A 24657-nucleotide genomic window follows, 5' to 3' on the forward strand; every position below is an offset into this window, starting at 1 on the left:
AGCACATGCTTGCAGTCTCATACTGGCTAAAGACGTGGAAGAAAATTGGCAAATTTCTTTTAAAAGGAACCATCCCAACATTCGTCTTCATCGATGTAGGGAAACAGCGGAAAATTTCAATTAGAATCAAAAATGTTCAAATGTGTGTGAATTCCTAAGGATCCAAACTGCTTAGGTCATCGGTCCCTACACTTACACACTACTTAAACTAACTTATGCTAAGAAAACAAACAAACACACACACGCCCGAGGGAGGACTCGAACCTCCGGCGGAAGGGGCCAGGCAGTCCGTCACGTGACGCCTCAAACCGCGCGGCCACGCCGCGCTGCAAATTAGAATTCCCTGTCGTGATTCAAACCGCACTCCTATCAAATGGCAACACGAGTTACATCGAAAATGTTAAAGCTGAAAGCTCTTTAGTAATTTACTCAGTTTTCAATTTCAGCCAAAAAACGGACCCTGCAGTAACAAACTAAAACATTCCGCATTCCCGATAAAATTCAGTCACAAAAATAAATTTTTAACGAAGTTCGATAAGGAAGATTTAAAAAGTAGTTGGATCACATCTGCACGAAGAAAATAAACTTCGAGCAACGAAACACCAATGCCAGAAAGAAAAGAGAACCAGACGCACAGGTTAACGGAATGTACTTGGGAAGTTATTACTGAACAGTTACTTTTCTTTATTCCGGTTCATAGTATCCAGTACGCTCGCGTGATCTTTGTTGCCATACGAACACAGAATTCGAAGTTTCGCACATACACAATTACGTCTAAGAGGTTTACGTGCTATCAGAAACACAACTGCAGTGTCATAAGTCAACCGAATAAGAAATGTCCTGCAATCGGCGAATTACGAACTAAGGGATATATGAAAAAAGATCGTAAAATGTTTGGTTTGTTGCTGATCTACTTGTACATTTTCTCCTCTAAGGAGAAAGATTCCGACTGCTTCAGTTGTCATTCGCATTGAATACCTGATTACCTTGCTCACGTACCGTGACACGGCACAAAGACCCCGACTTCCTCCCTCCCAACAAACACACACACACACACACACACACACACACACACACACACACGGCGTATACACTTGGGCGAGCAGCTTAACTGAGGAGTTATCAACAAAGAAAATACAAAGTCACAATGATCTGACGTAATCTACGTGAGTTTCCTTTGCAACAAAACTGTTCGTGGTCAAAATCTTTCATCTCGAAGTACCTGGAATCTAGAGTATATTTACAGCACATAATCTTAGTCCTACCCTTTTTCTTTCTCCACCACCAGCTCAGAGACAAATGCGCACAGTCTAGATCTTCCACTCTTTTTTTTTTTATTTCTGCGTCTGTTTGATCTTTCCTGTTTTCCGCGCCATTAGGGTGATAGCTGAAAGGTTATTAGGAAACTTGCCATCCTCCATTCACATTTTTTCCCAGATTTTTGTGTAAAAGTCCACGATCAGAATTCCGAGTCTCCGCAGATGTCCCTCGAGAGAGCCGGGGCAGACACGCTAATGGGCGGGTCTAGGGACGACTGCCACGCACCGCTGCCGGACGCTAATTGGCAGGATTTATTCGGTGACGGCCGAGACGGCGACTCTCATGGGAAAAGCTTCTTGTTTCCTGCCGCTGTTATTCCAGCTTTCCTATTGATTAACCCTTCCGCTCCTCTGCACTGCCTCACAAGCTCGCCGCCGCATTCACCACTCCGCATCGCGTCCGTAGTGTTTACGGAACAGCTAGAACGAGTTTCTTTCACGTAACAAATTCCACGCAGTGAAACGTCACGAAGTGTCTTCGAACGTAACCTCGTCCGATTTGAGCAGCGTACTGAAATGACCCATGACGGAATCCAACATAATGTTGTTGCAACAACGTTCTCGTAGCTTCAACTGGGAAAAAACATAAAAATATTTACTGCAAAAGCGACAGGGTTTCTGCTGCAAACTAAAAGAATCTAAGGTTAAAGATTTCTCTGTACAATCAGATCCAATATTTTACAGCCTATAAACCTAACTTTATATTCACTATTTGTTTCTGATGGGTAAATTTTAACGTTGTACGGTTCTATTAAATTTAACGTCCCTTAGCGATTAAATTCGTATGGATCGAAAACGAGGGTATAGACGGGTTATCCTGAGTCTCTAGTGTGGAATAGTTCACTTCAGCTGTTACAACTTAAACTACCAGAAATATCTAAGATTGCAAGAGCTCCTTTCTTTAATTATGGGAATTTAATACTAAAATCCTGTTAGATGAACTACGTATCGTTCTTTTATTCAGAACATATCAGAATTTCCGCAACATTTTTTGCCGAGGTCGCTTTGACTTTATAGAGTTATGTCGCTTGTCCCGATGATGTTTCGCGGATTAAACTTAAGACGTTTTCTTCCTGCAGTTGCTGTAACAGGATGTTTCTCGCGCGTGTTGTGCTGTCTCCTTGCTCCTGTGATGCCTGTTACTTCCTCGATACAAGTGCACCTCCCTGTAGTAACTGCTGCAATCAACCTCTGGTTTAGCGTACCGGACAAACACAAATATCATTCAATACCACGTAAAACACTCGAATAAATCACATGCAGCCACCGTAAAGCATTCACATTTTCGATATCAATATAGTTGATGCCCAATGCGACATAACGTAACAGTATTTTAAGCTGCTGATTGCGAACTCGCACACCAAGCCGTGCACCATAGAAAGGCGGTATCACCGATTGGCTAAGTGACACAATTTTACTGCTTCTTTTTATCATGAAATCAAAAACTTTATTTGATATGTATATTAAACACTCGAATTTGTTGTGATTTCATCACACTCCGTCCTACAAATTATCATCTATGCAGGGTGTACAAAACTACGTATACAAAATTTTAGGGTGTTTATAATCTCTAGACACTTTCTATGTGATAAAAATGTCACAAGCGCACCGTTTCCCCCACAAGGGACACATGAAAGTCTTGACGCTATTGAAATTCGTAGACTTTGTTCAAACCGTTGTGTGATGGGTACTGTTTTATAGGTGTTGCCTTGTTCCTGTGTATTTCTTTATTTGGGTGGGAGGAGGGGTGAGGGATGAAGCGTTTGGTGTAAGAGACGGTGTTAGACACTTCACGAGAGGTGGTTGCCTGTTTGCCTGAAGCTGCGGCCATTAACCGTGAAACACCTGGCTCTTTTGACCTTTTAAGACAATCACCACCACGCAGATGCATATTAATGTAAACGGACGAGATTTTCAGCAACGTCTCTAAAACAATATTCGGCACACGGCATTTTGAACAGCGCCTCTAAACATGACTAGCGTTAAAACCCTCATGGACGTCTAGCGAGTAAAGAGTACATCTGTAGCATTTTTCATCAAACAGCAAAAGTTTCTTTTCACCTCCTCTAAACAATCTAATGATTTGTATAACAAAAACTAGGTCAACGCACGCTGCTTCGCTCGCGTGAACTGTATGGTCTCTACAGATTTGTTTTCCTTCAGTCGAATTTTAAGTTGCTACGCCCTCTTTTATAGAGTTAGTGATCCTTTACATGGCTGCGAATCTTTGGATTTAATTTCATATAGCGAGCTTATTTGAATCTAGAAGCTAAATACCAATTTTCACCAGTTTTCAAAGACGTAGCTTTAAAAATGCTTTAGTAGTTCTGTAACAGTGATTTATTAAAAAAAAACTTTCACCTAGTATTTCACCCCCTTAGGGATTGAATTTAAAAAAAAAATGGTGAAAAGCGTACTTTTTATTTCTCACTAGCAAACAAAATATCAATTTTTGTAGTTCTAGCTTCAAAATAGCGTTAATAATGACATGTTTTCAAAATACCTTATCTCCTTTTTCATCTCCTTAGGAGCGAAATTCCGAAAAATCCCTTCTGAAACGATGCCTACAGTATAATATCCTCTCAAAATTTCAAGTTTAAGAATAAGTTCAAGAATAAGCGAAAGCTTTGGGATGATCGATGATGAGTTAGCGATATGTCTTTTCCTTCTTTGCAAGGTCTCTCGTAAGATAGCCAGGTCTTTGTTCTGTGGCGTTTCGGCACATATTTACAGTTTCATTGTTTCAATGTGTAGCTGTAGTTAGCCTAAACAAATACTGCTCATAGCGTCTCTCATGCGACTGCCAGTGAGGACATAAACCGTCCGTTTGTTTCCCGTTACAAACAAAACGATTCTGAAGCGGAATGTTACGCGCCAATTCGATAGAGCGGTCGCATGTTAGTCTAGTGCGCTATTTGTTCTATCGATATGTATTAACAGGGACAGTAAAACATGAAGAATAATAAAGTACTCCAGTAGCGGCAGCATTGCCCTGGCCTGCACTGACTGCTACTCACATGCAGTAGCAGCGCTGCTCAGTCGCTACCAGAGTACTGAGTACTCTTCTTGTTCTACAGCTCCTGTTACTAAAGATTGATAAAACAAATATTGCACTAGACTAACATAGGACCGCTCTATTGAATGGGCACGTAAAATTCCGCTTCAAAATAATTTTGTTTTTACCAGGAAACAAACCGACGCCTTCCGTCCTCACTGGCAGTCACATGAGAGACGTGATGAGCAGTATATGTTTGGGCTGACTTGCAGCTACACAATGAGAAAATGAAATTGAAATATCTGGCGAAACGCCGGAGAAAATGCACCTGACGACTCTTACGAGAGACGCGCTGTATACAGAAACTGCAAGTGTCTAGGGGAGAGTTTTCATGTACCCTGCATCCCTACTCGATATTAACTGTTAGCAAACCACCAAAGTTCTAAATCCTCTAACTTTGCTGCTTCCAAATACAGCTCAGGCCCATACACAGTCCTGAATCTCCAATGCCCTCAGTATGGTAACTATGAAATACCAATTTCACCACTACTGCTAACCGAATGGCTCAATACAGAACCACCGACAGACTAACAGCATTCCTATGTAAGTGCCGCCAAACAGCGAGAGTAATAAAAAGAAAGCTTGAAGAGATCTTCTACGAACGGCGCCGTTGACGTTTCGAAAGCGGTAAGCAGCGGCGAATGGACGCGCTGGAGCCTGCGGAGAGTGCCGTCCGGCGCAGCGAGAGAAACAAATCGTGCTTCATACATGTTTAAAAGGCGGATCAATCACCACAGTGGCTGGCCGAGAAAAAACGGGTAGACCGCCGGACGGAGTGGGCGGGGCAGCCGGCAGCGGTAGCGCTCGGCCTCAGCTGTCGCGGCCGGCACGCGGCTGATGGATGGGCGGACGCAGCCCGCGCCGAGCGCAGGCAAGCGCTAACCCGCGCCCCGACAGCTGCCTTCGCGCTATAAAAACTGCGATGCTCGACACGTTTCTGACACTACTGGTAGCGAAATACTGGGTTTCATTCTTTGGAAATATTGTCCCTGCCGATACCACCCATACGCTTTTGACCCACTGCGTCATCGGAATGTTGTTGTGGTCTTCAGTCCTGAGACTGGTTTGATGCAGCTCTCCATGCTACTCTATCCTGTGCAAGCTTCTTCATCTCTCAGTACCTACTGCAACCTACATCCTTCTGAATCTGCTTGGTTTATTCATCTCTTGGTCTCCCTCTACGATTTTTACCCTCCACGCTGCCCTCCAATGCTAAATTTGTGATCCCTTGCAGCCTCAGAACATGTCCTACCAACCGATCCCTTCTTCTAGTTAAGTTGTGCCACAAGCTTCTCTTCTCCCCAATCCTATTCAATACCTCCTCGTTAATTACGTGATCCACCCATCTAATCTTCAGCATTCTTCTGTAGCTCCACATTTCGAAAGCTTCTATTTTCTTCTTGTCCAAACTATTTACCGTCCATGTTTCACTTCCATACGTGGCTACACTCCATACAAATACTTTCAGAAACGCTCCCTGACACTTAAATCTATACTCGATGTTAACAAATTTATCTTCTTCAGAAACGCTTTCCTTCCCATTGCCAGTCTACATTTTATATCCTCACTACTTCGACCATCATCAGTTATTTTGCTCCCCAAATAGCGAAACTCCTTTACTACTTAAAGCGTCACCTTTCCTAATCTAATTCCCTCAGCATCACCCGATTTAATTCGATTACATTCCATTATCCTCGTTTTGCTTTTGTTGATGTTCATCTTATATCCTCCTTTCAAGACACTGTCCATTCCATTCAACTGCTCTTCCAAGTCCTTTGCTGTCTCTGACAGAATTACAATGTCATCGGCAAACCTCAAAGTTTTTATTTCTTCTCCACGGATTTTAATACATACTCCGAACTTTTCTTTTGTTTCCTTTACTGCTTGCTCAATGCACAGATTGAATAGCATAGGGGAGAGGCTACAACCCTGTCTCACTCCCTTCCCAACCACTGCTTCCCTTTCATGTCCCTCGACTCTTACAACTGCCATCTGGTTTCTGTACAAATTGTAAATAGCCTTTCGCTACGTAGGTTTGCCTTTCTTAATCTAGCTTCTAAGATAAGTCGTAGGGTCAGTATTGCCTCACGCGTTCCAACATTTCTACGGAATCCAAACTGATCTTCCCCAAGGTCGGCTTCTACCAGTTTTTCCATTCGTCTGTAAAGAATTCGCGGAGAACATAAACCAACAATCTAAATCTAATACGCGTGAAATACACGTCTTAGCGGCAAAATTGTGCAAGCAGTAGAGGAAATCAAGGAGAGTATGGAAAGTAATTAAAGTTCAAGAAGAAGAAACTGAAACTATAAGTACGGGAACGCAGCTGCGAATATGAACCCTCATCGGCTGTACATAGGAATTCGAACCTAGATTTCCAGCTTCTTCGCGAGCGGTCTCCTTAATTGCTTCGGCTATCAGTGCACGAACGACGGCCAGACCTAAGCTTCCATATTTCGTTGTCCGTGTGGCACAATCTGCACTCTTATGTTACACATGTTCCCGTCCAGGAGAGTCGACAGCCTGGCATTGGCGAATAAACACGAAATAGCAGTCAGTGCCTGTGTTGTTAAGAGGTACGAAGCACACGCATGCATGTATGTCCGCAGGAATACTGCTTTGTACCTCTTAATAATATAGTCTCTGTTATTTCGTATCAAACGTTAAGGTTTGCTGCCGATACTGCAATCCTGTCAGAGACAGAAAAGGACGTTGAAGATCTGTCGAACAGAATGTACAGCGTCTTGAAAGGAGGTTTTAAGATAAACAATAACAAAAGTAGAACGAAGGTTGTTGAATTAAATCAGGCGACCCTTGGAGAATTATATTAGAAAATAAGGCACTAGAATCAGTAGAAAAGTTTAGCTTCAGTATTTGGACAGTTAAGGTGGTCGTACTAGACAGGACACGTAAGGGGTAGCCAAATCAAAAAACGAGACAGATGGGGAAAAAGTTAAGTAAGCTGTTTATTATTTCAAAAGTAATCGCCATAACTGTTAAAACATTTAACCCACTGTGAGGCAAGGCGGTCAGTGCCTTCTTGGAAAATTGTATGCGATTGCCAACGGAACCAAGAGTGTACCCAGGCGTGCATCTCTTCATCCGAAGCAAATCGACGGGCATAAAATGTCTTTCTTGAGAGCTCCAAAAATATGGAAATCGCATTGGGAGAGATGGGGACTGTGTGGAGGGCGTGTAAGGGCTCCCGGCGGATGCTGCGTCGTAATCCAAACAACTTTGGCAACATGTGGGATGGCATTTCCTGCAACAGATGCTGCCGTCCGTCAAGATTCGTGAGAGTTTAGATTTCATTGCGTGCTTTAATTTTCAAGAAGTATCCACGTATCGCTGTGCGTTAATCGAGGCGCGCCATGACGTCCAAATGACCAGGAATGTTGACGCATGGTATGATTCTGTTGTGGGATAACGCCCGTCCAATGTTGCCAAGGTTGCTTCGACAGAGCTGTAGAACTTCAGTTGCGAAGCGTTTACACATCCTCCTCACAGTTCCGTCTACCTTTGCGATTTCCACATTTTTGAAGTCCTAAATAAAGACATTCGCGGCTGTCGATTTGCTTTGGACGAAGAGGTCCACGCCTGGATAAAATGGTGGTTTCTTAGGGAACCGCAAACATTTTGCCGTGAAGGCATTGACCATTTTGTTTCACAGTGGGATAAATGAATTCATAGTTATGGCGATTACTTTTGAAATAATAAACAGTTTACCTTTTTTTTCCAATCCGTCTCCTCTTCATTTGACTACCCCTTATAAAATCTAGACTGGCAATGACAAGAAAAGCGTTTATGAGAAAAGAGCAATTTGTCAACATCTAATATTAGTATGATTGTCTGGAATGTAGCCTTTTACGGAAGTGAAACGTGGGCGATCAACACTTCAGCATTTCAGACAAAACTACAATAGAAGTTTTTGATGTGCGCTATGCAAGAACGTTAAAGATTAGATGGGCAGATTGGATAACTAATGAAGTAGTACTGAGCTGTTTTGAGAAAGAAACGAATTCTACATGCCACGCCTAAAAGAAGGGACTGGTGGATGGGACACACATCCAGGGGCATAAAAAAGAACTAAAGGGGACCAAAGTTACAAAGTTATAGCATGCAGGTTAAAATGGATGGATATTGCAGTAGGTATGCAGAGATGAAGGCGCTTGCACAGAATAGGCTAGTGCAGAGATCTGCATTAAACCATCATTATTCTGACTGACGACGAAATTCAATAACAGGTACTCCTTCCTATAACATAACTTTTTAACCTAACCTAACCTAACCTAGACATCTGGCTTCGCTGCAGCTAATGATGTCACCACACGCACAACATTCCAAATAATAGAAGCAAAATGATTATTGCCAGAGTGTTCTGTTCTGTGTTCTTCGCTCTCTCTCTCTCTCTCTCTCTCTCTCTCTCTCTCTCTCTCTCTCTCTCTCTCTCTCTCTCCACCCCCCCCCTCCCCTCCTCCTCCCTCCCTCCACCCCCACAAATTTATGTAAGTAGATGAGCGGCACATAGTAGTTAACACCAGATTCTAAAAGTACGTCATAGTAACAGGCAAGGTCACTGTGATGAAAAAGGTTAAGAACAGTCTAATGCCGTAATTTGTTCTTGGGTGATATTCCGTATTAATGTGTTGAAAGAGGGCTTTTGTGAAGTAAATATGAAGCAAGAGGATGGACCAGTAGAGAAAAAAATGTGAAAGTGCTAAACAGTCCAAAGTATGTTACAGAAGCAATTAGAGGGAACAGGCATTCAGTTACATGTTCAAGGTTCAAGCTATAATCTATTGAAATGTTCATGAAAGTTCTGCAAGCTGTAGCATTTTTTGATGAAAGGATACTGGTGCGAAATTGATGTATCGACGTCGGCTATATGCTGATGCGATACGACTCACAAGGATAGAATATGTGAATTGAATCACTTTATGATGTTGAGGTTGCGCGAACAGGTTGAAGAGTCTCTAAGGTCTATTCTGTGAATGTAATTGTTGAAGTTCAGATGATGGAAAGGCATCCTTATGCTGAAAGATACGTGTCGTCCACAACACGTAGCTTCCATCATTACTGTGTGATTTGCGAGAATTCTGTCATGTACAGTCGAGAAAACATATCAATTCTGACAATGTTCTCGATTCCTGTCGATCTTCGGGCCTCAACTGCTATATTAACGGGGAGTGTTTGTCCCTGCTGTCATCCTTCTTCCCAGCCAGGGTCGACACCAGTGTGTAAGTCTCGGGACCGATTACCTCAGCAGTTCGGCCCCTAAAGAATGCACACATATTTGAACATTTTATGAGTAAATTGTAGCTTCAGGGCAACATCAACTTACGCACTCAACGACGTAACAAACGTAAAGAAGCCGATATTTAGGAATATTGGGACATTGGTGCAGACTTAAAGCATTAGGTGTATCGTGTAATAGGGCTAACGAAATGTTGACTGTTCCGCTCTAGTACGTAAGGTGCGTTGGTGCAGACTTGGATACGACATGTGTGACGTGTAATATTGGCTTCAAGGTTTCGGGGAATTGATGGGATGTACTGAATTCGGAGATATTTAAGTGTCTCTTACGTGCTGCGTCCTTTGCGGCGTGTCGATTTTTAAAAGATATTGACTGTCAAACTGAGACTGAACGATTTGGATCGTGATGGTAACGTGTGTGTGTGACGATTCCGCGGACCACAACTTGTCTGCTTAAACTGCTTTCGTCAGAATCATACTGATCCAAAGCAGAGTGTCGTAAATTGGAGTAATTGGGTACGTCGGGTAAAGCCTTGTTGTAATTGCCCCCCTTTCATCGTTTTCTGTGCTCTGAATCTAAGTGCAGAGGAAAAAGTCCACACAGACAAAGAGGGGTTGTTGCACTGCTGCCAACCTTTTTTGGGCCTTTTTTCTGTTTCTCGTACCGATCATCCAGTGAGCTACATCTGACTTCGCGTGGCGGAGAAATAGTTCAAATGGCTCTGAGCACTATGGGACTTAACTTCTGAGGTCATCAGTCCCCTAGAACTTAGAACTACTTAAACCTAACTAACTGAAGGACATCTCACACATCGATGCCCGAGGCAGGATTAGAACCTGCGACCGTAGCGGTCGCGCGGTTCCAGACTGAAGCGCCTAGAAACGCTCGGCCACTCCGGCCGGCTGTGGCGGAGAAAAATGTTACGTACAACAGGTGCGAAACTGCTTCTTCGAGGATTAATCTTGGATCAAGAAAATGCTAATGCATGGATGTTCTAAAAATCCACCACGCTGTTATTTTAGGTGCATTTGCTAAGCCATTCTATACGAACATCCTCCGATAACTGACAGAAATGTGCGAGTGTCATTATTTAAATTTAGCGTTTTTAACAGTGATACTAATCAGCTGTGGAGGAGCAACGTGATAGTGTTAAGGAATGCATGTTGGAATTTAGAGTGTCGTCGTCATCGTCGATAGATTAAGCGCTGTGGTAAACATAAGAGGACGACGGACGGGGTAAGACGTAGCGTTTGGCATGTTTCAGGACAACGGCGGGAGACAAATATGACAATAAGGGGCAGACTCCACTTCCTTCAGAAAACGTGCCCATGTCTTCAACACTGAGCCATATTACGTCTAGTCGTGGAAGGTAAAGGACTGTCTTTGATCCCAGTAATCGGGAGTAGTACAACAGGAGCACAGCAGTTCAGCACAGGTTAGCAGTAAAGGAGGGCGAGAGTAGCGCAGTGCACCTGCCGTGCGGGCTGAAGCTGTTCAGAAGGTGAGCATAATGAAACAGTGGGGGTTAGCGGTGGAAATCGGCTTCAGGAATGTAAAAGCTGGTAGTACAAGCCGGGGAAAAAGGAGGATAATGCGAGGAGGAGATGGCTTGGTAGCCGGGAGTGACGGGTAGAGTGCGGCCCAGCAGGGAGCCGGCAGTCCGTGGTGGCTGTGGCTGTGGGCTCGCTCCATAAATTAAAAAACCGGCCGGGCGGAATGCGGCCAGCAGCCGCGGCGGACCGCCGGCGCCGTAAATCCGCGCCCGCACGCGACCATCGCGTGGCCGGCTCTCTCCAGCGTGCCTCGCGTCTCACCTTCCAGTATAGCCGCTCATATCGTGCACCAGCCATTTACCTGATAATGATCAGGATCTACCGAGGGCGCACCACAATCTTCAACGTATACAGTCGCGACACCACTGCTCTGGCCTAATGCCCGCTGGGTGCGTAAACTTGCGGCAAAGCGTCTCACGATATTTTACGTCATTGCGTGGATAAAACAAACAGGTGCGGAGGAATGGCGGCACTACCACTGCAGACGATCCGATTGTCCGTTGTCGTGCGACCATGCACAAGCTTCAAATCAGTACGAATTTTCCTAGCCAATCACGTGACATGGTGATGCAGTGCGAAAAGTTAAAGAGCCTGGTACAAGCAAGTAGTTGGTTGTGGGACCAGAAGAAGCCTCGGTATCACATGAGCAATGTTGCTTGCAAATTGTGGGAGGATGTAGTACTGGAATTAGAACAGAAACGTAATTTTCTTTGCTCTTGTGTGTTTAGTGCCTGACGAAGGTTTTATGAAATGTGATTCCTCCTAGTTTGCTTCAAATTCATAAAAGCGTTTTGTATTATACACTACTGGCCATTAAAATTGCTACACCAAGAAGAAATGCAGATGATAAACGGGTATTCATTGGACAAATATATTATACTAGAACTGACATGTGATTACATTTTCACGCAATTTGGGTGCATAGATCCTGAGAAATCAGTACCCAGAATAACCACCTCTGGCCGTAATAACGGCCTTGATACGCCTGGGCATTGAGTCAAACAGAGCTTGGATGGAGTGTACAGGTACAGCTGCCCATGCAGCTTCAACACGATACCACAGTTCATCAAGAGTAGTCATTGGCGTATTGTGACGAGCCAGTTGCTCGGCCACTATTGACCAGACGTTTTCAGTTGGTGAGAGATCTGGAGAATGTGCTGGCCAGGGCAGCAGTCGAACATTTTCTGTATCTAGAAAGGGTCGTACAGGACCTGCAACATGCGGTCGTGCATTATCCTGCTGAAATGTAGGGTTTCGCAGGGATCGTATAAAGGGTAAAGCGGTGGGTCGTAACACATCTGAAATGTAACGTCCACTGTTCAAACTGCCGTCAATGCGAACAAGAGGTGGCAGAGACGTGTAACCAATGGCACCCCATACCATCACGCCGGGTGATACGCCAGTATGGCGATGACGAATACACGTTTCCAATGTGTGTTCACCGCGATGTCGCCAAACACGGATGCGACCATCATGATGCTGGAAACAGAACCTAGATTCATCCGAAAAAATGACGTTTTGCCATTCGTGCACCCAGGTTCGTCGTTGAGTACAACATCGCAGGCGCTCCTGTCTGTGATGCAGCGTCATGGGTAACCGCAGCCATGGTCTCCGAGCTGATAGTCGATGCTGCTGCAAACATCGTCGAACAGTTCGTGCAGATGGTTGTTGTCTTGAAAACGGCCCCATCTGTTGACGCAGGGATCGAGACGTGGCTGCACGATCCGTTACAGCCATGCGGATAAGATGCCTGTCATCTCGACTGCTAGTGATACGAGGCCTCCTGAACCCACCGATTCCGTATTCTGCTAACAGTCATTGGATCTCGACCAACGCGAGCAGCAATGTCGCGATACGATAAACTGCAATCGCGATAGGCTACAATCCGACTTCTATCAAAGTTGAAATCGTGATGGTACGCATTTCTCCTCCTTACACAAGGCATGACAACAACGTTTCACCAGGCAACGCCGGTCAACTGCTGTTTGTGTATGAGAAATGGGTTGGAAACTTTCCTCATGTCAGCACGTTGTAGGCGTCGCCACCGGCGCCAACCTTGTGTGAATGCTCTGGAAAGCTAATCATTTGCATATCTCAGCAACTTCTCCCTGTCGGCTAAATTTCGCGTCTGTAGTACGTCATCTTCGTGGTGTAGCAATTATAATGGCCAGTAGTGTATTTAGAGAATTATTATGGTAACAATTCTTCCTGATGTTGAGAAGGTGGTGTAGTTTGAGTCCTCTTCCCCTGTGCTATAAACTATCCTAAGTAAAAATTAACTAAAGATGTTGCGACGTGCTAGCGTCGCATGTCAAAACTGAAGATGAATACGCGGGTGGGGCCTCATCATCAGGTAGTTTCATAGACAGCTTCTGAAGGAATCTGACAAGTTTATGTTAAATCACATTTGTTTCTAAACAGTAAAATTCGAGAGGAATTTTTTAATAATGTAATAACAAAAATGATGACAAGTAAAATGAGATTTTATCCGTAGAAGATACGTCTACATAAGCAATCTACTTACTAATTTCAGATAATAGGAGAATTAATTGTCTTGTAAAACCATTGCTAATGTCCTCTGCAATGTCCTACCGCAGTATTTTGTTCCCCCTATCGACAAATAAGTTCCATTTTACAGTACCATGAGTATTTAAATGATTATTTAATAACAATAAATCACTAATACACTACTGGCCATTAAAATTGCTACACCACGAAGATGACGTGCTACAGACGCAAAATTTAACTGACAGGAAGAAGATGCTGTGATATGCAAATGATTAGCTTTTCAGAGCATTCACACAAGGTGGGCGCCGGTGGCGACACCTACAACGTACTGACATGAGGAAAGTATCCAACCGATTTCTCATACACAAACAGCAGCTGACCGGCGTTGCCTGGTGAAACGTTGTTGTGATGCCTCGTGTAAGGAGGAGGAATGCGTACCTTCACGTTTCCGACTTTGATGAAGGTCGGATTGAAGCCTATCGCGATTGCGGTTTATCGTATCGCGGCATTGCTGCTCGCGCTGGTCGAGATCCTCTGACTGTTAGCAGAATGTGGAATCGGTGGGTTCAGGAGGGTAATACGGAACGCCGTGCTGGATGCCAACGGCCTCGTATCAATAGCAGTGGAGATGACAGGCATCTTATCCGCATGGCTGTAACGGATCGTGCAGGCACGCCTCGATCCCTGAGTCAACAGATGGGGACGTTTGCAAGACAACAACCATCTGCACGAACAGTTCGACGATGTTTGCAGCTCGGAGACCATGGCTGCGGTTACCCTTCACGCTGCATCACAGACAAGAGCGCCTGCGATGGTGTACTCAACGACGAACCTGGGTGCACGAATGGCAAAACGTCATTTTTTCGGACGAATCCAGGTTCTGTTTACAGCATCATGACGGTCGCAACCGTGTTTCGCGGTGAACGCACATTGGAAGCGGGTATTCGTCATTGCCATACTTGCGTATCACCCGGCGTAATGGTATGGGGGTGCCATTGGTTACACGTCTCGGTCACCTCTTGTTCGCATTGACGGCACTTTGAACAGTGGACGTTACATTTCAGATGTGTTACGACCCGTGGCTCTACCCTTCATTCGATCCCTGCGAAACCCTACATTTCAGCAGGATAATGCACGACCGCATGTTGCAGGTCCTGTACGTGCCTTTCTGGAAACAGAAAATGTTGGACTGCTGCCCTGGCCAGCACATTCTCCAGATCTCTCACCAATTGAAAACGTGTGGTCAATGGTAGCCGAGCAACTGGCTCGTCACAATACGCCAGTCACTACTCTTGATGAACTGTGGTATCGTGTTGAAGCTGCATGGGCAGCTGTATCTGTACACGCCATCCAAGCTCTGTTTGACTCAATGCCCAGGCGTATCAAGACCGTTATTACGGCCAGAGGTAGTTGTTCTGCGTACTGAATTCTCAGGATCTATGCACCCAAACTGCGTGAAAATGTAATCACATGTCAGTTCTAGTATGATATGTTTGTCCAATGAATACCCGTTTCTCATCTGCATTTCTTCTTGGTGTAGCAATTTTAATGGCCAGTAGTGTAACATAGTAACTTATTAAGTGCCTGATACCTCGGAGTATAATCTTATTTATTCGTAACATACCTTTGTGGACAAAAAGTGCTGGAAGCTTTTCTCTCGCGTGTGATGCCACAGCAGTACTTCCATTATGCGATCCACAAAGTTGTTTATGTCTGTACGCGTTGCTTGTTTCATCTGATACCGTTAGAAGTCTGGAGAGCCTTCTTTGTATATCTCTGTGTTGTATACCAGAGTAATATATTGTACAATGTAACGAAGGAAGCGAATACGCCTGAACAGTGGCCTTTTTCACTTACGTGTTCTTCCTGACGGATGCCATCAATCCAAACACCACTCGAAGCAGCATTAACGATGAAACGCAAAGCTGTGCTTCTGATCACGAGGATACAAGGAATAATGTCATTGGCTCAAATGCATCCTGTCGTAGTGGAGAGCAGTTTACTAATAATGGCGATCATTTAGATGAAATAGATGATACTCTAAAGACAGGAGTTCCAATCTGAAACTCGGGCAACGCGTACAATACAAGAAAAAAGTTTAAGTGCTCGTGCAGAAATAATATTCATAAGATTATGATGAGAAACTACTTGAAATTGAAAATAACAAGCATTCCTTTTTTTTTTCAAGAAAAGGCATCACAAAGTAAAGATAGTTAATACCGATTTTTTATGAGTACGTTGCTACATTTCCGTGACGTTTCTTCGTCTAGCAAGCCATAGTGTGCCCAACACATATATAGGTAGTAAACCGTATGTCTATGGCAACCTCACTCACAAAAAGGTCGACTGTACTGATTCGGTCGGACGTCATCGTCGGCAAAGTACGCGGTTTTGTCGCACGATACGGGAATGCACGACAAGGGGCGACGATCTGTCGCGTGTGTACGCTTGCGGTGGACACACAGTTACCTTTTTGTTGTACTCTGCGACAGCAGCGCTCCAAGCGACCATCAAGCTAAATTTCTCAATACGATATCGGATGAGCGCGAATAATATCGTTTATACTGATTTGTAAAATATCTACGTTGGTGACCGGATGTAATGCCATAAAAATCGTCAATAACGAAATTTTCACGATATCTGTCCCAAATTTCGGTTATACCAAGGGTCCCCGTAGATCTTGATTCGTTATAACTTAAACCTCTGTCAATGTAGCGGGACAGGATTAGACTTCGGTTCGTGAAGATAATTCCTTTTTCTAGAGGTGTAGATGGCAGTTGCTCCCCTCTGGGTACATCCATGAGGTCTGCAGATAGCCCGAAATAATGAAAAGTCAGAGGGCGCGTCATACTTCTGGAAACCATAATACTTGCGCATTTGACGACACCAACTAGCAGGAAAGCAAGGGATGAATTTTGCAGTGTGACCGTTTCATGTTCACCGGGTATAATGCTGAAGTTTTAGCACTGTAACTAGTTTGTTAAAGGTGCATACTGCTCAGAGAGTAATCAGTATAAGCACTTTTTAAGAACTGCAGCTGGCATATGTGAAGTCTCCAATTTGGCGATATCATTTCTTCAAGTAACGTTCTGTATTCTTATTTAGACTGTTAGGAAAATGTCATATTAACATTTCGAATCCTCCAGGTTCGAACTTCGGTTGCAGTGCGGCTTTTTTGTGTGACAAATGCCGGATATTGAAGTGTTTTGGATTGTACGTAATGCTGAAGTTCTCCACATAAAGGTTGCACAAGCGCATTCGTTTTTTTAAATATTCCGTAGAACCGTGGTTGGTCAAACATTGTGGAGGTAAAGCGTGATCGTATCCGTGACTGCTTAATTTATGCGTATTTATCTACCTTACATCGAATCTATTTACCAGACACAGAATACAAAGCAGAAAACAAACTGCAAGTGACAAACTATTTCATGGATTGCATTGCAGAACTAACTGAGCGGCCGTAGAGCAGAAAAAGCAGATTTTCCTGTAGGATCTTCTCGATGGAACAACGTTAGTTTTGATAGCAGTTTTAGGGCCTTCCGTGGTTGATAGAATTTCGTGAAACCGTGCTGTTATAGCCGTGACGAAAAATTGCGAAAAATGATTTATGTATCGTATCCAAAGGCAAAAGAAATACATGTGTAGTGGCGACGGATATTCTCAGATCGTCAGTCAAATCCATTCAGAAAATATTTCGTTCAGCTTCAAATGGATCTGAGCACTATGGGACTTAACATCTGAGGTCATCAGTCCCCCTAGAACTTAGAACTACTTAAACCTAACTAACCTAAGGACATCACACACATCCATGCCCGAGGCAGGATTCGAACCTGCGACCGTAGCGGTCGCGCGGTTCCAGACTTAAGCGCCTAGAAACGCTCGGCCACACCGGCCGGCCGTTCAGCTTCAACAGTAACATACATTAAAAGTTATATAAAGCGGACTGAATGCCTCCTTTGATGGAAACGTAGGCACAAACTTTTGGTCTTCGGTAAGAGAGGAGAATAATAGAAGGGTTTACCCTGTAAAACTATGTTCGGTAATCTTTTTCTAGAGGAGTGTATTGGGTAAAATGTTAGTATCAAAATTTTGTAAAATGAGCCATCAACTACGCGGATCCCTTGATGCTGTTAGAATGTGTGTAGTAATATGTCCTGACAGAAGGGAGCCTCTACTACAGGGACTGGTAGTGTGGCCCTTGTCATAACTCTTTAAGAGCTTTCAGAGCTTATCGCCAAAACAGGCAGGCGGGGGAAGGTCGGTTCTGGCGCCGCAGGCTGTTCCGTAGGAGCGCTCTGTCAACTCGTGCCCCAATGTATGAACCGCTCTTATTTTGTAATTCTGTTTGCGGCGGAAAAGCGTGCGTATCTGAAGCGATGAATCATGGGAAAAGAGGAACAAGAAGCTGGACCAGAGGATACAAATAACCTCAACATAGCTCCATTTTGAATATCATGCCATCTTCGACAATTTAGCCCCAGTTTTGTTATAGCAGTCAGAAGCAGCTGTCACCTGCGTCTAACTTGTAGAGTTCGGAAACACGAAACTATCGTATTTCCAGCCGATGAATATATGGCCTTTGTTTGAATATTGCCAGGGGTACACGCAGTTAAACTTGGGTAATGTGAGACAATTATACGAAATCGTGCAACAAAGTTATTAGAGCATATAACAACATTCGTCTCATCGGTTTAAATGAGAAATAAAAGAATTAATTTGAGACTCAGAATGCTGTCACTGGATGAGAATATGAACGGAAGTGCCGAGAACTTACGCGAAGTTTAGGCCTATATATAGAACTAAAAATTTGACGGCACGTCCGCAAGGAGAAGGGGGGAGGGGGAGAGGAGGGGGGTAGGAACGAGACGATACCTTGCCACTTCTTGGTATGTGGAACACAGAATTTTCTTTTCTTCCCTACAGAATTCTCGTATAATTCTAGATATTGTTGTCGTTGATTCTACTTAACTGCAGCTTCAGTCTGTTCTGGTAATATACTGCAGAAACAAATCAGAAATGTTGTGTCTGCTTTTTATGCTGTTCACAGCAATTAATGCAGTTTCCTTTGGTTCGGCAATGGTTTACATGTTGTCCTACACTGAAGACAAATGTGAACTTGTGCAGGACAACACCAAAATAGAATTCCTAAACTTTTTTTCGTTGCTCAGTTGTGCCCATCCTTTTTGCACAGCTGGAAAGGATGTGTGCAACATACACAGTATGTTACCAGTTTCCATGGGATTTCTCTCTTCACCCTACTACAACAAGCATGACTGTAGTATGAGCATAGCTGGCTAATACTTTTCAGCAACTCCAACCCGCCTCCCTCCACAAACTTGTAGTACACACTGCAAACCATGGCCATTTTATTCCTTTCCTATGCTTCACCTGTGGGTACGAATGCATCTGCTGGTAATAAAGTATGTAATTTTCTGCACTTGAAGTGCAGTTTTTATCAAGTTTGAAGAAGTGTCACCTCTGGGAGTTCTCTAAACCAACAGCGTCCCAATACCCCACAATATGTAGTGTTGAAATGAGAAATGTCTGACAGCAAATGACCGTATTATCCTTCACTTGTATATGTACTTGCATAGACTCGTTGACCCATAGACATCTGCAAGCTTTCAAGCACATCTGGATTGTCAAATGATTTTGCAGGAGTCCATGACACCTTGGTTACATATGTGTGCATTAGGTAATAGCAATGACAAGTACAAATTGTGTTACGTGGTCCCACATATAACAATCAGATGGACTGAGTTCAGCTGAGCACGCAGATCGTAGAACTGGTCCTCCACAACCCATCCATATATCATCACAGAAGTCGCTCTCTAGTCTCCCAACAATTTGACTGAAATATACTGAAACCCCAAAATGCATAAAAAACTTGCTGCCTCTTATGGTTAGGTGCTCGTATGGCTGAAAATTTGGAAGAGTACCTGAAGTAAAGTTCTTCTAGAAAGCAACTGTTAGGTGTGTTGGAAGAATATATGAACCTGAGAATTTTCATTGTCTCATAATAATTATTTGTGAAAGTTTGGGTATGTTAAGCTGAGCCGCTGTTGGTGATGCTATCATGGATTCTATCGCGGCAATGCAATGATAACTATAAGCAACTAGCTTCTACTTAGAAACGTATTTTGATACAGTCCAATGTCTAGTAATTATTCTGCAGCATTACATAAAAATTTTCTATTGCATTTATACTTACAATATTTTGCTATATAGTACTTACTTACACTACCTGTACAAAATGTTAACAACACAATGTATTTAAAATATACAGAGTGATTATAATTAAAATCCCAGTTTCAAAACACTGAGGGGAACAAACCACTGCTCTGGATGACATCAAATTTGAATGGAATGTAATTGAAGAAGGGGAAAACATTACGGGGAAAAAAAAAATTATAGCAGAAAATTTTACCACTGGATGGCACTTTGAGCGGCGGAATATGTAAAATGAGACACAGGGTACACTGTTTCGTACTTTGAGTCTGTCACAATGACACACGTGGAGGAAAGTGCGCTGGTGGTAGCTCTTTTACGAAAATAGTGATTGTGCGCCAGTAGCTCTCCAGAATTTTCAAGGATATAAAAAAAAAATCTAATGTCTGCAGAAGGCCCGGAGGAAGTGAATACCAAGAAACAGGTCTCTTGAAGCACAATTTGGCAGGGGGAGGAAAACAATTGATGGGACGTCAATAGATGATGTGGCTACATTGTTGCAGATGGAGTCGAGCGGTGGTGTGCAAACATGCAGTGCATGGGAGTTGCCCAGACGTTGGACATACTGGGAGTGTGGTGCATAAAATTCTCCGAAACATCCTGCATTGCTATCCGTACAAAATTACTCATGTTCAAGAGCTGCTTCATGCTGACGTTCTAGCAAGACAGACATTGAAACTTCCTGACAGATTAAAACTGTGCTGGACCAAGGCTCGAAACTGGGACCTTTGCATTTCGCGGGCAAGTGCTCTACCAACAGAGCACCCAAGCATGACTCGAGACCTGTCCTCACAGCTTTACTTCTGCCAGTATGTCATCTGCTGCCTTCCAAGTTTCATATAAGCACACATTCTGATACAGAGTGTAAACTTCATCCAAGACAAATGTTTACTCTACAATTTCTTGTTTGCATGAAAGTGGATGATGAATGGCAAAGGAACATTCTGTGCACAGACAAAGCCTATTTCCACCTCAAAGGATATGCCAGTACAAAGAATTGTTGCATATGGGCAGCAAAAAATCTGCTTGCACATCAACTGGTACTACTACATTCTGCAAACATGTGGTTTGGGTTGACAGCATCGTTTATTGTACGGCCATATCTTTTTGAGGAGTTAGGTCCTGTGGATCCTGCTACCTATACCATCGCTGGTAAAAGGTGGGAGTGTCTGTTTCACACCTACGTCATTCCAACTCTTCTACAGCATGGAACCAAGTGAGGTTGTGCAGTGGTTAGCACACTGGACTCACGTTCAGGATGATGACAGTTCAAACTTGCATCCGGCCGTCCTGATTTATAAGTTTTCCATGATTTCCCTCAATCACTTCAGTCAAATGCTGGGATGGTTCATTTGAAATGACACAGCCAATTTGCTACCCCATCCTTCTCTAACTCGATGGGACTGTTACCTCAATGTTGGTCCCCTCCCCCCAAACTAATCAGCCCATAGCATGGGTTGGTTGATAGGATAATTTTTATGCGAGATGGCACACCTGCACACATTGCACAGCCAGTGAAGCAGCACTCGCAGAGGCATTTTGGAAATGCTAGAATTTTCAGCCATTGTTTCCTTACAGCCTGCTATCCTGATAACCTGATCTTAATCCAGGTGACTTCCAGCTGTGAAAGATGCTGTGTTCAGTGCTCTGATTACAAATGTAGCTGAACTGAAGGCACACATTGCACAACACATTCTGAAAGTTACCCCTGAGACACTCTGACATGTCATGTAACATGCTGTTTCTCTATTTCAACTTGCAGCAGAGGGCAATGGACAGCATGTCTTGTGCCAGTCTCATAACAAAAACAAGATTTCATTCTTGCTTTAGCAACATGCCATCATTAAGTGTGAAAGAGTGTTGCCTAATATTGATGTTATAACAAAATGCATTGTTATTTATGGTAATATACTTCATTGGTTAATTTATTACATTGAACATATTAATCGTACCTTGTAATTATAACTCAAAAACAGTGGATTTTTGGAAGCACAATTATCTGGCCTGGTTTGCGTTGTTTTGATAAGAGGAATAAGCCACCAAAAATTGTAAAACTATTTCAGGGATATTCTGTAGATAGCATTAAACTTTATTTTATAAGCCACTCCATAATAGTACTTTTTAAGTGACATAGTACTTTAACTATGATAGGTATTGAGAGGGAACTATGAATCATTTGGGTTATAATTAGTTTTGTGTACTTTCTGTAAGCTCTATTTCTTGGGGAATGACATGTCATCAGTCTAATCGAATCATTACACAAAAAAATATGCCAGTTTTAGAACACATCTCACTTGGCGAGTGAGCAGATGTAGCCAGAACATGTTTTTTGAACAATAGAATTTTTATTGTGTTTAAAATTTCATTATCAAATGTAGCTGTACCAGATAATTGATACTAATTTTCTTATGTTTCAGTGGTGGCAAATTCATTAGTATTGGTGAGAAGATTAGATTGCCAGATGATGTAACTATGGGTTACATAATTGGTGAGTAGTACTCCTACCACATATTTGTAAGCAGTTATATAACTGTTTGTATGTTGTTAATTCTAGCTGTGTTGCTGAGTTTGTTTGTTATATTTATTTACACAAAGATTCATAATATCTCATGTTAAAGTACTCAATAAATAGTTCTCATCCACAGTGGCACTACATGTGCCAATTCTTTGTTATTTGACAACTGGTGATGGTCATTACGACCATACAATTATAGAGCAAAATAAAAACCGTAGTTCTTATCACAATAATTATTCTTTATTTTCAGAGCATATGCTTCAAAAACCTTTGACTGTAATAGAGCAATTTCATTCTCATCTTGAGCCTATGAAATTCTTGAGACCTGACACAATACAGGATCAGGTGAGTAGATACATTGTACAATATATCTTTATATTCAAGTTTTAACATGTGCTTTCTTCCCATGTTGTTCAGTTCCAGCAGTAGTTCTAAATTTGGTAGTCTAAGATCTAGCAGATATTAGCCAAGGTTCAGTGTTTAAGGCATACAGGTAGTAATGACGTTAAAAGTAATTTTTATAAAACTAATGGAATGAAGTATAGATTGTACTCCCCCCTTACCACAGAGTAATACTGAGGGCATGGTGAGATATGACCCCACAAGGGTGCAGAAACAGGGAGGTGGAAAATAGTCTGGAGATCAAAATTAAGTATTAACAAGTAGAGAATCGCAAGTTGTTCTTTCTACCCATCATGTTCCTGCAGTCTGCCCAAGACAAGAAACCTTACGCTCAGCTCATGACTGTAAGTGCACACTGTTGTCATTTTATCCAAGTAGTACCGTGAAGAAATGACTGTTACCAGACACATAGCTATTGATAACATCACTGCATTTGATGCACACAGTGGAGTTCCTGCTGCCACTTCGCTACAGTATTCGAGGATCTAAATGGTCTGTAGGTGGGTGCCAAAGCAAATCTGCTGTTTCAATTAAGGCTTCAGATGTTGCCCTGATTTCTGCCAACTGATGACTGGTGAGAGGAGCAACAGTGGAGGAAGCAAGAAGAAAAGGTGGAGAATACATGTAGTAAACTAGACCCTCCTGCCAGAACTTTTACTCTAAAACTTGATCTTCTCCCATTGTACTGAATGTTCAAATAACTTACGGGAATACAACCCGATAACGCCCTTGGCAACCACTGATATTTTGACAGGCGATCACTCCATTGTTTCCAAGACACAAATGAAATAAGAGATTGCTATGCATGGCAGCTGATGCCAGAGTACTTTCCAAATAATGCTTCACCTATCACCATCATCACCATCATCATTTAAGACTGATTATGCCTTCCAGCATTCAGTCTGGAGCATAGCCCCCTTATAAAATTCCTCCATGATCCCCGATTCAGTGCTAACATTGGTGCCTCTTCTGATGTTAAACCTATTACTTCAAAATCATTCTTAACCGAATCCAGGTACCTTCTCCTTGGTCTGCCCTGACTCCTCCTACCCTCTACTGCTGAACCCATGAGTCTCTTGGGTAACCTTGCTTCTCCCATGCATGTAACATGACCCCACCATCTAAGCCTGTTCGCCCTGACTGCTACATCTGCAGAGTTCATTCCCAGTTTTTCTTTGATTTCCTCATTGTGGACACCCTCCTGCCATTGTTCCCATCTACTAGTACCTGCAATCATCCTAGCTACTTTCATATCCGTAACCTCAACCTTGTTGATAAGGTAACCTGAATCCACCCAGTTTTCATTCCCATACAACAAAGTTGGTCGAAAGATTGAACGGTGCACAGATAACTTAGTATTGGTACTGACTTCCTTCTTGCAGAAGAGAATAGATCATAGCTGAGCGCTCACTGCATTAGCTTTGCTACACCTCGCTTCCAGTTCTTTCACTATGTTGCCATCCTGTGAGAATATGCATCCCAAGTACTTGAAACCGTCCACCTGTTCTAACTTTGTTCCTCCTATTTGGCACTCAATCCGTTTATATTTCTTTCCCACTGACATTACTTTCGTTTTGGAGATGCTAATCTTCATACCATAGTCCTTACATTTCTGATCGAGCTCTGAAATATTACTTTGCAAACTTTCAATCGAATCTGCCATCACAACTAAGTCATCTGCATATGCAAGACTGCTTATTTTGTGTTCACATATCTTGATCTCACCCAGCCAGCCTATTGTTTTCAACATATGATCCATAAATAATATGAACAACAGTGGAGACAGGTTGCAGCCTTGTCTTACCCCTGAAACTACTCTGAGC

At 43.0% G+C, this 24657-nt stretch overlaps 1 protein-coding gene across 2 annotated transcripts in view; it reads left to right on the forward strand.

Annotated features, from left to right (window-relative positions):
* Nucleotides 1-24657, forward strand: part of LOC126251601 (fringe glycosyltransferase) — a 658326-nt gene that overhangs the window by 623843 nt on the left and 9826 nt on the right. For both annotated transcript variants that reach the window (XM_049952137.1, XM_049952146.1), the window contains exons 8-9: nt 22335-22405; nt 22683-22777. In XM_049952137.1, the coding sequence (XP_049808094.1) occupies nt 22335-22405; nt 22683-22777 (166 nt within the window). The remainder of the gene's footprint in view (nt 1-22334; nt 22406-22682; nt 22778-24657) is intronic.

Source organism: Schistocerca nitens, chromosome 1 (assembly GCF_023898315.1).
Source record: "Schistocerca nitens isolate TAMUIC-IGC-003100 chromosome 1, iqSchNite1.1, whole genome shotgun sequence".
Taxonomy (NCBI): domain Eukaryota; kingdom Metazoa; phylum Arthropoda; class Insecta; order Orthoptera; family Acrididae; genus Schistocerca; species Schistocerca nitens.